The sequence below is a fragment of the Marmota flaviventris genome, chromosome 2, assembly GCF_047511675.1.
Source record: "Marmota flaviventris isolate mMarFla1 chromosome 2, mMarFla1.hap1, whole genome shotgun sequence".
Lineage (NCBI taxonomy): Eukaryota > Metazoa > Chordata > Mammalia > Rodentia > Sciuridae > Marmota > Marmota flaviventris.
Genome location: NC_092499.1, coordinates 124,205,159 through 124,220,081, shown reverse-complemented (window position 1 = coordinate 124,220,081; position 14,923 = coordinate 124,205,159). Strand labels below are relative to the sequence as shown.

At 37.1% G+C, this 14,923-nt stretch overlaps 1 protein-coding gene across 2 annotated transcripts in view; it reads right to left on the bottom strand.

Moving 5' to 3' along the window:
• Positions 1 to 5,535: 5,535 nt before the first annotated feature.
• Tubgcp5 (tubulin gamma complex component 5) overlaps positions 5,536 to 14,923 on the bottom strand; it is a 38,138-nt gene continuing 28,750 nt past the window's right edge. For both annotated transcript variants that reach the window (XM_071608559.1, XM_027926058.2), the window contains exons 16-23: positions 14,309 to 14,491; positions 13,051 to 13,135; positions 12,831 to 12,951; positions 11,835 to 12,013; positions 10,615 to 10,740; positions 9,948 to 10,036; positions 7,384 to 7,484; positions 5,536 to 6,200 (exon numbers count right to left, since the gene is read on the bottom strand). In XM_071608559.1, coding sequence (XP_071464660.1) covers positions 6,154 to 6,200; positions 7,384 to 7,484; positions 9,948 to 10,036; positions 10,615 to 10,740; positions 11,835 to 12,013; positions 12,831 to 12,951; positions 13,051 to 13,135; positions 14,309 to 14,491 — 931 coding nt within the window. In that variant the 3' untranslated portion in view covers positions 5,536 to 6,153. The remainder of the gene's footprint in view (positions 6,201 to 7,383; positions 7,485 to 9,947; positions 10,037 to 10,614; positions 10,741 to 11,834; positions 12,014 to 12,830; positions 12,952 to 13,050; positions 13,136 to 14,308; positions 14,492 to 14,923) is intronic.

Genomic DNA, 14,923 nt, shown 5'->3' with positions numbered 1-14,923 from the left:
AGAATAACCAAAAAGACTTGAGACATTTAGGAAACAAATAGCAAAAGGGCAGGCATAAATCCTACTTTATCAATAATTATACAATATTAATTATAATTATGTTAAGTATAAATGAATTAACTTTCCAAATGAAAGACATAGATTCATACATCAGATTTGAAAAATACTCAATTATCTGCTCTCCCAAGAGACATATTTATTTATTATTTGCACTACTGGCAATTGAATCCAGAGGCTCACCAATGCTATGCAAGCACTCTACCACAAAGCTACATCCCCAGCCCACTGGGTTTTGCTAAACTGGCTCTCCTTGAACTTATAAACCTCCTATCTCAGCTTCCTGAATAGTTGGGATTACAGGCATGTGTCACCATATTCAGTTTAAGAGACACACATTAGATTCAATAACACAAGTAGGGGGCACTTTACTATTATGCATGAGATCCTCAGTTTAATCCCCAGCACTGCAAAAACAAACAAACAAAAACCCCCAAAGACATAAATAGGTTTAAACTAAAAAGACAGGGGAAAGAAATATACCATGTAGTAAGAAAGCAGAATTAGCTATACTACTATACAAAATAGACTTGAAGAAGAAAACTGTTACTAGAAACAAAGAAAGACATGTTGTGATAATAAAATCACCAATCCATCTGCAAGAGGTAACAATTATAAACATGTATGTAATTAACACAGAGCTCCAAAGTATGTGAAACAAAGCTGACAGCATGAGAGAGAAAGATAATTCAGCTGTATTAGTTGAGAGATTTACAGACAACAATTTCAAAAATGAATAGAACAACTAGACAGAGTTGAACAATTTTAGGTGAACCAGAAATAACAGAAAATCTACATTTCATTTAACAATAAAATACATTTTCTTCTCACCTGCAATAGAGTTATCTTCTAAGATAGACGATATGCTATTTCATTTAAATATATCTAAAAATATTTAAATCAAACAAAGTATGTTCTTTGGTCACAACAGAATGAAATTTGAAACCAATAACAGAAAGAAACTTGAGAAGTTATAAATTAATGGAAATTAATCACCTCATTTCTAAACAGCAAATGGGTCTATTACAGTTTGGATATGGTTTGAGTGTGTTTCCTAAGGATTTATGTGTTGGGAGCTTGGTCCCTAGTGTGGCAGTGCTAAGAAGTAGGGCCTAGCAAGAGGCCCTCAGCTCAGGTCACTGGGGGAGCTGAGCATGGAAGGGATTAAGTTATTAAACCTGTGGACTCCCTGAGCTCTGTGTAAGAGTGAGCCTAACCCCTTTATCTTTGCCTTTCTGCTTTGGGGTATCATCTCTCCCTCATGCATATACTCTTGTCATCCACTAGAAGCCAAACACTTGGGGCTGCAGCATTTGGGAATTTCATCTATAAACATTATATATATTTTAGTTGTTGAGAGACCTTTATTTTATTTACTTATACACGGTGCTGAGAATTGAACCCAGTGCCTCACACATACCAGGCAAGTGCACAAGCACTGAGCCTCAGCCCCAGCCCCAGCCCCTCATCCATTAACATATTGAGCTAGCCAGACAGTGGTGGCACATGCCTGTAATCCCAGCAGTTTCAGGAGGCGGAGGCAGGGGATCATGAATTCAAAGCCAGCCTCAGCAACAGCAAGGCACTAAGCAATTCAGTGAGACCCTATCTCTAAATAAAATACAAAATAGGGCTGGGGATGTGGCTCAGTGGCTGAGTACCGGTACCATCCCCCCCCCCCCCAAAAAAAAAACCCCAATCAAACCATTTTGAGCTAAATAAACCTCTTTTGCTTATAAAGTTAGTCTGTCTCACAATTTTGTTAGAATAATGGAAAACTGACTAATATAAACTTTGGTACTGCGAGTGGGGGGGCTGCTGCTAATAAGGAATAACTCAGATTATGTAAATTATCTTTGAAACTGGATTATGGGTGGAGGTTGAAAGAGTTTGGAGGAAGCTATAAAAAATCTAGAATGCTGTTAGGAGAGCAGTTGGGGCAATTCTGGTGGGGGGTTCAAAAGGCAAGATAGGGAACTAGTCTCAGATGGAAATGAGAATTCTATTATAAACTGGACTAAAGGCCATTCTTATTATACCAACGCAAAGCAGTTGGTTGCACTGGGTTCATGCGCTAAGGTTTTACAGAAGGCAAATTAAGAATGACAGAATAGTTTATTTGGTGATAGACACTTCAAAACAAGTTACACAGGTTGTATCACAGGTATTAGTGGACATTCTTAGTTAGATTTACAGTGAAACTCAGAAGTAACAGGAAGCAGAACAAAAAGATTTGGAAGTCTCAGCTAGGCCAGGAAAGAATAAAAAAAAATTTGTGTAAGGGTGCACCACTCCCTCAAGACATTAGCAGGAATGTTGATCTTCAGGGCAAGGAGAAAAAGGAAAAAGGCCTCAAGAGTATCTTGGGAATCTTTGAGGCGACCTCTCCCATCACAGTACCTGGGGACTTCAAGGGCAGAGTAGTTCTATGGAACCCTGGGAGTTGTCTCTGTGTGCTCTTATATGGAGGAACACCCTGGGACTCTTTTCCCCGAGTTTAACCTGGAGGCAATACATTTCCCACAAAGAAAATCTCAAGAACAGATTTCTTTACCAGTAAATTCTACCAAATCTTTAGCTTGGTATAGTGGGTATACCTGGAACCCCAGTGACTTGGGAGGTTGAGCTAGGAGGTTTGCAAGTTTGAGATCAGTGTCATAAATTTAGTGAGACTCAAAGATAATAAGAACTGGGATGTAGATCAGTGGTGAAATACCCCTGAATTCAATCCCCAGTTAAAAAGAAAAAGAAAAAAATTCTACCAAATATTTAAAGAAGAATTAGCAATGATCCTTCACAAGTTTTACCAAAAAGCAGAAGCAGTAGACTACCCAACTCATTGAAGGAGGCCAATATTACCAACCAAAGATACTGCCAGCCAAAGATGATATGACAAGGAAACTATAGAGTAATACCTCTGATGAATATATGTGTAAAATGCCTCAAAAAAATTAGCAAACTGATTGCAACAGCATATACAATAGATTATACACCATGACTTAGGTGGATTTATCACAGGATTACAAGGTTTGTTCAATATACAAAAATCAATTAAAATATAAACTCTATTAATAGGACAAAGGGGGAAAAAACTCATATAATCATCTTAGCAGATGCAGAAGAAAGCATCTCACAAAATCCAACAGATAAAAATACTCAATGTTGATTTGAGGAAACTTCCTTAAATCAATAAAGGCATCTATAATAAAACACAGCTAAATTGGGGCTGGGATTGTAGTGGTAGAGTGCTTGCCTATTATGGGTGAGGCACTGGGTTCGATTCTCAGCACCACATTTATAAATAAATATCTATTCATCAATAACTAAAAAAATATTTAAAAAAACAAACAAAAACCCCCTATGTTATGTTGGAAGATCGAAAGCTTTCCCCTTAAGTCAAGAACAAGACAAGGGCATTCTCTCTTAGATTTATTTATCATGTTCTGCCATTTCTGGTGAGGGCAATTAGGAAAGAAAAGAAAATAAGCCATTTGGATTGGAAGAAGTAAAATTATTTCTATTTGCAGATGACATGATTACAGAAAATCATAAGGAACATACATGCACATATACATGCATGCACGTGCCTATCAGTGTTAATAAACATGGTCAGCAAAGATGTAGGAAGATCAACACAGAAAAATCAGTTATGTTTCTACATATTAGTGATTACCAATTTGAAAATAAAATAAAGAAAACAAGTCCATTTGCAATAGAATCAAATTATAATAAAATGCTTAGGAATAAATAAAAAAAATAAGAGTTGTACACTGAAAATAGGACATGATTGAAAAAAATTAAAGGCCTAAATAAAGAATAGACATTTCATGCTTCTGGATTAGAAGATTTAATATGTAAAGATGGTAGTAGTCTCTTCTAAATTGGTCAACAGACAATGCAGTCCTTATCTAGATTCCAATGGCCTTTTTGGCAGCTACACAAGCTGATCCTAAAATTTGTAAGGAAATGCAAGAGGTCCAGAATAGCCAAAACAATCTTGAAAAAGAAGACAATTAAAGGACTCATACAATCTGATTTGCAAACAAACTACAACATTATAGTAATCATGACAGTGTGGTAGTGGCATGAGGACAGATATAAAATGAATGGAATAGTGCTAAGAGTACAGAAACAAACCTACAACATCCATAATTTATTCATTTTAAAAAATTCATGGGGGGGGCAGGCATGGTGGTACACACCTGTAACACCAGCTGTTTGGGAAGTGGGAGCAGGAGAACCACAAGTTTCAAGGCCAGCCTCTGCAATTTAGTGAGGCCCTATCTCAAAATTTAAAAAGAAGAAAAAAAAAGGGGGGGGAATGGGGATGTAGCTCAGTAGTAAAGCACCCCTGGGTTCAATCCCTGCTACACCTACCCTCTTCAAAATATACAATGGGTAAAAGAATAGTCTTTTTAACATACCGTGATGGAATAACTAAATATATACATGCAAAAGAATGAATTCAGACCCTACTTCATACTTACATCATTAAGGATTAAAATTCCATGTGCTGCCTTGATGTCTTTGAGACTCTCAGGGAAGTAAAAAGGCCTGTGAGCTACCCTTCTCTCACCCCCACCAGACTATTCACCTGGCATTCTTCCTGGTCCCGAGTCTAACAGTTGTCACCTTCCTGCCAGCCACAAAATTATCCAAACCCGTCGCATGCTCCTCCTGAGGGACCTGAGATTCATTCTGCCCTCTAGTTACTATAAAACCTGACTCTCTTATTCTATTTTTTCCCCTTATTTCGACCTAGCAAAAAGAAAAAGCTGGCAGGAATTCCATGAAAATAGAAGATGTATCAGTGGAGTACAAGAAGAGGATTGAGGGGGGAGAGGAGGAATGGGAAAAGGGAGGAATGGTGGAATCATCTGACAAAATCTTCCTATGTACATATATAAATTCAGCAGTGAGTTTCACTTTTATGTATATCCATAATGCACTAATAAAAAAACAATAAATAAACAGAAGAAAGATCAGTGAAGTAGTGAAAAGAAAACAGGGAAAGAGAGGAAGAGAGAGAAAGGCAAAGTAATTGGGACTAAATTGGAGTAAATTATATTCCAAACATATGTCGAAACTCCTAATATTATGTATAACTAAATGATCTAATAAAAAAAAGTTATGCCAAATAGTAATGGGGGGGGGGGGGGGAGAATAACCATGCCTCCTATATCCCTGCTTGTTCATTCTATTTGCACTGTGGCCTGAGGTTATACTTTGTATTTCTATTTTTAAAAAGTTGTTAAGGTATGTTTTATGCTCAAAATATACAGTCTATCTTGGTGAATATTCTGTGTATTCTACTGTTATGGGATGAGTACTTTAATAAATGACTATAAATGTCAGTTTGATCTAGTTGACCAATGAGCAGTTCAACTCTGTCCTTCCTGAGCTTCTCTGCCTGCGTTAGCCATCTGTTTTTTGCATGGTCTTCACATGCCAAGAAATATACAAAGGAAATGTGGAAAATTTGAATGGCAAGCATAATTTTATTCAAGATAGCACTGGTTAGCTCCCAAAATTGCTGAGAAATACTTAACAACATTATGTACCAACAACTGGCCCTAGGTGAAGCTGGCTTCATATATTTATTGATATTTTCCATTTTGGAACCTCCCAGTCACATAAAAATATAAATACTTTTAGGATTGTCAATTCAAAACAACTTTTTGGGAAGATGGAATGTAAAACTCTCTATAAAAACTTCTGTGACCAATATATAGCAGCATCAAGAAAAGAATAAAAGAACTTTAAGAACATTGACTTATTTTTAATATCAATAATTATATTTTCAAAAGATGATATAATTTACATTTAAAAGTATCAATATCATAAATTTATAGCTTATAGTAGGAAATATAAGAGTAAATGGCCTATATACACTTTGCATTATTTATAGACTCTTATATATACACCCTATATACTTTCCAATAATCCAGAGAAAACATCTACAATCCATTTGTTTAGACTGTGAACAACAGTGTTTAAAATGAATCAAAATAAAAAGATTTTCACTTCTTAGCTGCATATGCTGTAAATATATCAGTATGAAGATGAAGTCTGAGATCTGTGTTACACTGAGGATGTCTAACTTTGTTCCATGCCAGCCATGAGTGACAGTGCTAGAGATTCCACTGTGGGAAGAAGAAAAATAATGTTAAAAAAAAAAAAAAAGTTTCAATACTTTTAAATGTTTCAATAAGGCTGCAATAAGCTCAAAATTGAAAAGTATTTAAACATGTTCTATTTTAAAATAAACACTTATTTTTTAATGTATAATAAGAATTATTATCTTTATTTATTAAGTATAAATGGGAAAGGTTAGTAAGATTTGTTTCTATTTCAAATCATTTTAATTTTGAAAACAAAATCTAGGCATTTCATTGAAAAAGTACATTTGACTGATATGACATAAAACCCGGACCCTGCTCAAATCACACTGCCACCTTCTAGCAGAGTGGACGACTACATCATTGTTTCCTCTTACATAACCAAAACACAGTGCTTTTTAAATGTTTAGCTATTCTTTTTTTTTGGGGGGGGGGAGGTGTGTATCAGGGATTGAACTCAGAGGCACTCGACCACTAAGCCACATCCCTAGCCCTATTTTGTATTTTATTTAGAGAAGGGTTTCACTGAGTTGCTTTGCTCCTTGCCCTTGCTGAGGCTGGCTTTGAACTCGCGATCCTCCTGTCTCAGCCTTCCAAGCTGCTGGGATTACAGGTGCCACCGTGTCCGGCATGTTTAGCTATTCTTAATAAGTGTATTATAATCTGAATATGCAAAATTTGGAAAGAGTTTAACTCAGCAAATATTCTTTACAAAAAAAGTCAGACAGAGAGATACTACTTAGTTTTTTGTTTCCACAGATTAATACTCTCTCTTTTCTCCACCACCACCACCCCTCAGACCATTCTATATTTTACACCATGGGTTCTGAATTGTCAAGTCCACATTTCCTTCTGAGGAGATGCAGACTTGGAAATTTTAAATTGTTTACAAAAAAATTCAATCTTTTGGAAATGAATAGTTACAAAGTCTACATATGATTACTCTTCCAGTTTCTTTCTTTCAGCTTTAGGAACCTACTGGTATAATAAATGATGTATTAGAAAGCAAAGTCATTAGTCCCAGGGATCTGCATCTGATGTTCACATGTCCCAATGCTATTCTGAGAACAAAATTCAAGGCATGGCACCTTCCAGTTTTGAAAACGGTGAGAAAAGCAAATTCTTCATGAGATCAATAACAAAACAACGATACACAGTTAGCTGAAGAAAATATAAAAGTAGTCATATTGTAACATGATGTACTCACAATGGGGAAAAGATCCTCTGCAGACAGCTTTGTTTAAAATGGTTACAAGAAACATGTGACAGTTTTTAAAATCAGACTCCATTTTCTCTATAGATTCCATTCTAGGAAAGAAAATTGAATTTATGTAAATGCATAAAGGCTTACAAACCATATAGGTAGGCTACAAAATATCTTTGGCGTAATTTCAAAAGTACATTAATTATTTAAAATTCTAACTTTGAAGATTATAAAACAAAATACAAAATACCCTGTCTTACTTTAAGATAAAATTTTTCAAAGTAGCTCATGAAACCATGCCTTTTCCAGGTAATATTTAGTTCTGGAGCTAGGATGGATTGGGGATATTCCCTTTTCCTTTACATAATTCTGTATTTCTATTTTTTACAAGCATATATTCTCTGTGAAATAAAGAACAAATTCAGGATATAAAACCCTAATATCTGGAATTATTAAAAAGAGACTTAAGCTGGGTGTGATGGTGTACACGCCTGTAATCCTAGTGGCTCAGGAGGCTGAGAGTGGAGGATCACGAGTTTAAAGCCAGCCTCAGCAAAAAGCAAGGTGCTAAGCAACTCAGTGAGACCCTGTCTCTAAATAAAATACAAAATAGGGCTGGGGATATGGCTCAGTGGTCAAGTGCCCCTGAGTTCAAACCCTGGTATCAAAAGAGAGAGAGAGAGAGAGAAACTTAAACTGGGAACTACCTCACAAGAGAGAACCTCACCATCGGTTCCCTCACATCGGATGTGCCTTCATCCACCTCTAGCAGGCACTCAGGGGACTAGCCCTGCTTACACATCCTCAGCCCCACCGGTACTTAGATGCAAATCTGAGATATCAAAGCATGTTGTTCATAAATATTTCATAAATGTATACTTTAAAGATTTCCTTTAAAACAGAGCCATACCATTTGCTTAAAAATATTCTATAATATTAAATATCACATAATCAGTGGGTACTTAGGCAAATTTCACCATCTACAATTTTTCACTTTCCTGCTTTAAGTATAAATCAGGATCAACTAACTTCCATAAACTGATGATTTTTCATATGCTTCTTAAGTTCCCCCAACCCCTTGCTTTCTTCTTAGAATTTGTTGGAAAAAAAAAAAAAAGTTCAAGTTTAGCAAACCATATACAGCAGTGATTTTCTCCTCTGCCCCACAGTGAAGTTCTGAAGGAAAGAAGTTCTGCACTTGGAGAGGGCATTAACAAAGCAAGCAAAGACATCTATTTCAGCAACTCAGTGAGGCTCTAGGTAACTTAGAAAGACACTGTCTCAAAATAAAGAATAAAAACAGATAGGGTGTGACTCAGTGGTAAAGTACCCTGGGTTAAATCCCCAGTACCAAAAAAACAACCCAAAAAATTCCCCCCAAAACAAAGAAGCTTGCCTAAGAACTTGCACATTTCCTCTGAGAAAAACCATATATATTATCAGAGAGCTCAACCCTGGGTGCATTATAGTCTTCTCTTCACTGAGAAGCCAGGGGTACCCACACACTGTCCTTGGGTGTATACATCTTTGCTCTCCTTAAATAAATCTTTGGTGTGCCTTGCTTCTGACATGTTCTGAAATTCTTTTCAGCAGAGAAAGAACCTGCCTGGGCTGAGCTGAGGTCCCATTTTCCTCTTTGGAGAAACCTCCTTGGATGCCTAATTGGTGACATTATCAAATAGGAAGAAGAGCTCCTGAATCCTCAACTTTTCAGCATTTCCCTTGACTGTAGGGAACTTTTCCCTTCTTAAGTGACACGTGTGAATGACAAACATTCTAAAAAGTAAAATACACATCTATTAGCATACAAAATACAACTTTGGACTATAATCTAGCATGGTGTCCAGAATCCACTTTAGAATGATTCAGCAAGTGAGGGGGTGGGGTAGGTGGAGGACAAGATACAGAACTGGTCATCACAGGTAAATGGGAGAAGGGGTGATAGGCACCCAGGTCTGTTATGCTGTCCTCTCTACTTCTATATACATTTGAAGGTGTCTGTAAAAAAAATAAATAAATAATAAAACACAAAACATATAATCTAAGAATATTTGCCAGTCCTAATGAAAAGACCTCAAACTTTTCTTAATGTTTTCTCCCTCATAAAAGAATCACACAATTCTTTGGGAGGCTGAGATAGTAGAATTGCAAGTTCAAAGCCAGCCTCAGCAAAAAGCAAGATGCTAAGCAACTCAGTGAGACCCTGTCTCTAAATAAAATACAAAATAGGGCTGGGGATGTGGCTCAGTGGCCAAGTGACCCTGAGTTCAATCCCTGGTACCAAAAAAAAAAGAATCACACAATTCTTGATGCTGCCCAGTTTAGGTGAACAAATTCGATTTTATTATTTTTTTCTTTTTTTGAAGTATGAGGGATCAAACCCAGAGACTCTCAGATGCTAGATAAGTGCTCTACTACTGACTATACTTCCATCCCTCAAATTTGGTTTTTAAATTCTTCTTAAATATAGTGGTAATTAGTGTGTTGTCAAGATGAAAAAAAATGAAGCCAGTTAGAAGGGAAGCTGAAACAGTCAGAAGACAGACAGTCGCGAGGTGTACACTTACTGCCAAGCCCCCAGGCCTGCCTGCCAACCTTCTGCAAACATGAGAGCCAGGTTCAACACCTTCATGATGGCTTCTTTCACAAAGCTGACCTGGAGATCAAAATCAGGGACAGAACACAGGCTCTGTAACTGTGCTTGGACACTGACACCAACACTTTCACCTAATTTAATTAAATCACAGAAAAAGCTTATCAATGCAGTGACTGCCTTCTATGTATAAGGAGGGCACCAGACTTCAAGCCAGGTCCACTTGGAATGGATCATTTGTTGCACACGATTTAGGAGGTACTGGCAGCACAGTGGAACCAAGAAGGCAAGCTACCACCCTGGGATGGCCATTCAGATCAATGGTTGTGATACTATTCAATTTCATATATTCACATTAAGCCGAATACACAATTGCTCCACAATTGTGACCTAATTTTCTAAATAAATCCAGGTGTAAGGCACAGGGAATGCTGACTATGGTAATACAGTTCTCATGTTGTTCTTAGAAATATAACTTCCAGGGGTAGGTAATGTAACCTCATTTGACCCTGTCCTTCCTAGGAAAAGATTGTGCAGGATAATAACTTAATAATCACAAAATTGCAAAGCAGATAGAAATTCCCACTTGCCCAGCTTTCCTCCTGCCTCACTGGCCACATGGGTGGTAACATCTCTCATACCTTTTCTCTCAGTAGACATCGATCATGGATGGTTGACAAATATCTATAGTGAATTTTAATCAACTGATCTAAATCCTTGGCTTCCTCAACTTGATGCTGAAACTCCAGCCCTGTGCTATGAAGAATCTTAGAAGAGAAAATAAAAAGCTTAATCAGCATATCTCATCTTTGAGGGCTGTGTGCTGTACACAAAACTTTCTACCAGCCTCTTCTACTTTTCACAAATTCTTCCTTCATAATCACACCCTCCTTTAAAGGATGACTGGATGTGTTGATGTTCTGATCCTGACAGCAGCCTTTAGAACAGACACTTGCACTCAGCACTGAACTTCAGACTAACAGGCTTCCTGTTGCGAAGGAGCAAATTCATGAAATCAACAAGCAAATGCATAAAAAAAAAAAAAACCTATCAGGAAAATTGTAATAAATATAAGCATCGTTTTTGTAATTGAAAACTTAAATTCCTATTTAACACTTTTAATAATTAAGGGCCTAACTTAACGCCAGCCTGGTGACAGGATGGGGAGGCACAGAGCACCCAGTTCGTCTTTCATGCTCAAAGCACAGGCTTCAAAGGGTCCCTTCATTTAATAAGAAAGGTTCAGCATTTATGTACCAGAATAGTTATAAACAAAGGGATGGTTTTTGTTTTTTTTTTTGAAGCAAACTTCAAATGCCAAGGAAGTTTTGGCCTCTAATAATAACTGCTACAGTTCAAATATTGGAACTTCTCTTTCAGAACTTCCTCTGGAACCAGTTTTAAGATGTGTAAGAAAAGTAGTTTCATTTACTTTTTAGTGAGTTACTTCTTGTTTCTGAGAAAAAAGTATTTAAGCTGGTGGCACTTTCCCTGCCCTGAGGATTTGGACCGATACTAAATATTGAATCAATTTTCCAGGGACAGCAATCATCACTGATGAAATTTAGTGTACAATGTAGCATGTTCTGAAGGAATTCAGAAAGAGGAGCTCCAAGTGTGCCTGTGCTAAAGGGCCGGAAACAAGAGGGGTTGTAGTCTCTGGACACAAGTGCTAGTAAATTAAAAAACATCATTTCCTCCCGCTGATATCTTATTCTGTGATTAAATTTTGTATATGTCCCATTTTCATAAGTTACAAGTATTTGGGGACTCCTTTGTATTGCCAAAATTTTATAGGTTGTGCTCTATAAAGAAATAAATACATAAAGTGACAGAAATGAGGCAGATGGCAGATACCAACCCTGGTCATGATGTAGTTGTGTAAACTGTTCACAAAGTGCATGAGCTTCACTCTTAAGAGGAACATGCGATGGATCTGCTGTCCTACTGGTGCCTTTTGTGATCCAAACTGAGCAACTGCGTCTTGCTCACTCAACAGGCCTTCTTTAAGTTGTGATTTTTCAGTAGTATTTGCAAGTTCTGTAAAAGATTGAACGAGCACAATAGGTGAAAAGCACATTGGCTCAAACCCCACCACACTCTTACATAGAGAGAATTCTGGGGTACGAGGCATAGGCATTGCTGGAGCACCATGACAGGGACACACTAGGACCCAACTTCAGTGCCTTTAGAAGACGAAATGTCAAGAGTTCCCTATATCATTTGTTACCACTGTCACATGAAACATGTAAAAGTCCCATTAACTTGTCATTTGGCACTTTTGCATACTCTAAAAAGAATATTTATTTGGGCTAAATTCCTACTTTGTTATTGAATTTCAGATAAACCCTATGTACAACTTCTTGATATTTCTTTTCTTTTTTACCCTCCCTGTTTTTCTTCAGTACTGGGTTTTGAACCCATGAACACTTAACCACTGAGCTACATTCCCAGTCCATTTTATTTATTTGAGATAGGATCTCCCTAAGTTGCTGAGTATCTTGCTAAGTTACCCAGGCTGGTCTCAAACTTTGAATTCTCCCACCTCCCAAGTTGCTTTAATTACAGGTACATGCCAGTGCACCCAACTTGATATTTCATTCAGCTATTTTAGGCCCATTAAACTGATGCTATAAATACACATTAGGTTGGTGTCTGTTTACACATTTTAAAAAATCATCAAAAAATACCAATCTTTTTCTTCAGGACTAAAATTGAATTGCAGTTTATCTGTTATAAACAAATCTTGGGGCTAGGGATAGAGCTCAATTGGTAGAGTGCTTGCCTTACATGCACAACACCCTGGGTTCAATTCCCAGCACCACACATAAACAAACAAATAAATAAATAATCTTACCACCAAATAGTAAAACATCCAGACTATATTTTGCCCATTTTATTTGCAATAGGAGAAGGAACACCTGATTATAAATTTTTTGACATTCCAAACTTATAACAATGTCTACAGGCCATGGGACCTATGAAAACAAATACAGAATGAGAAAAGAAAGGAATCTATGTTTACATTTTTAGTTTTAATAGAAAACAATGTTTGTAAAAGGAATACCCACACTCACCTTGTAACTCAGGGTCAGACCATCTAAAGTATGAACAGGTAGTTTCTTCTTAGCTGTGTCAACATTTTCAAAAGATATAGATAGTCTAAACAAAAAATTTCAGGTTTAGTTTGTGACAATATTATGTTCACATAAAAAATGATCTTTTCAAAAACAATTAGCATTTCAGCATTTATTTATGTAACGTTTAACAGAGATTTGCATTTCATAAAATTCAATTATGCTAACAAATTCATTCTCTAGCATGTATTCGAGAACAGAATTTAGTTTTAGAAATAAGGAAGAGGAGTAAAGATTTTAAACAAAGGGCTAGTTATAAAAGAGATACTTAACAATGATAATAAATTAATTAGAAAAAAAAGACAAAGTTGGAGAATAGGCTCGGAGCTTAATTCTGGTAAAAGTCAGGCACAGGCTAAGAAAATATACTCCTCTGCTCAGGGGTGGGGGAGAGAACAGAAGAGCAGCCTCCTCAGTGAGCTAGGCATGCATCGAGTGCAGAGGTTTCCAGAGCCAGAGTGAAAGAATGCCATCTGCTTCTGCAGCAAGGTGCCGCACACTGCTTCATCCATGTGTTCCTGAGAAGGGTCTAAATAGAATTCCCACAAGAAAGCAAGCCAGTAACACAGAATTTGGGAATGTTCTGGCGCCAGGCAATACTCTGGCCCATGTCTTTATTTCATGTGATTCTCTCAGAACAGTCCTGATAGCCCATTTCTCCTTCCTCCAGGGACTCCCTGCCCAATGCAGACTGGTAGTCACTTTCATGGTACAGGGGAGACAGCGCTTCACCAAGCAAGCATATCACTGCCAGGCCACAGATGGAAGAGAGGGAAATAGCACTTGGGGAAGCCAGAAATACTTCCAAATCCCTGAAATGTGAACTATGGTAGGAGAAAGCATATGATGTGCATGTATGTATATAAGAGATGAAGTTTAGAAAATAGAACCAGACAAAAAAGGCTCTATTCCTTGAGAGATGAAGCTTGGCCCACCTGTTTGGGAAACTTAGAAGGGGCCTGAGCATGAGTGTAGAAGTCCCTTGTGAGGGTGAAGAGCTTTGTGTTAGAAGGGAGTGAGGCCAAGAATCAGAAGAGCCATCCCTGAGAGGCGTGTGCCACTGTGCCCAACTATGATATTCTTATATGTAAAATAATTAGTAAAACTCATGGGGCTAATGCCTAATACATGTAAAAACTCATATGGCCCATGATTTACTTTACACTACTTAACATAAAAGGTGCCTCACATATTTTACCGTGAACTATCTTCAGGATAACGCTGTCCTACTGCTTCTTGGAGTTGGACATTAAGAAAAGAAACATTCTGCCAGGTTTCCTTTTCTCTTATTTTATCAAAAATTGATGTGTAGAAGTCATACATGGTATCTCCACCCTCCATTAAGAAAAAGTTTCTCATGGCCTGCAAGTACTCAACCAATCTGAATGGAGAGAAGATAGGGACAGAAAGATAACTTTTAAGTTTATAAGGCAGGATTCTAGATCAATTCCAGATTTGGTACACCACCACCTTTATGAAATAGATTTACATTCTACATTTATTAAAATTAGAAATATTAAAGACTTTTTTCAATAATAAAATAGTATAATAACTAGAAAGAAATACCTTTCTATAACATTATAGAAAATTAGGCAAAGTCACAAATATGAAACGAAATGAACAAAAACCAATCCAAATGCTATCATCCATTGTGAATTTCTTTATTTTGGTACTGGGATTGAACCCAAGGGCCCTTTACCACTGAGCTACATATACACCTAGCTCTTTTTTTTTTTTTTCCTTTTTTTAATTTTTAAATTTTGAGAAAGAGTCTCACTAAATTGCTAAGACTGGCCTTGAACTTGCAATCCTC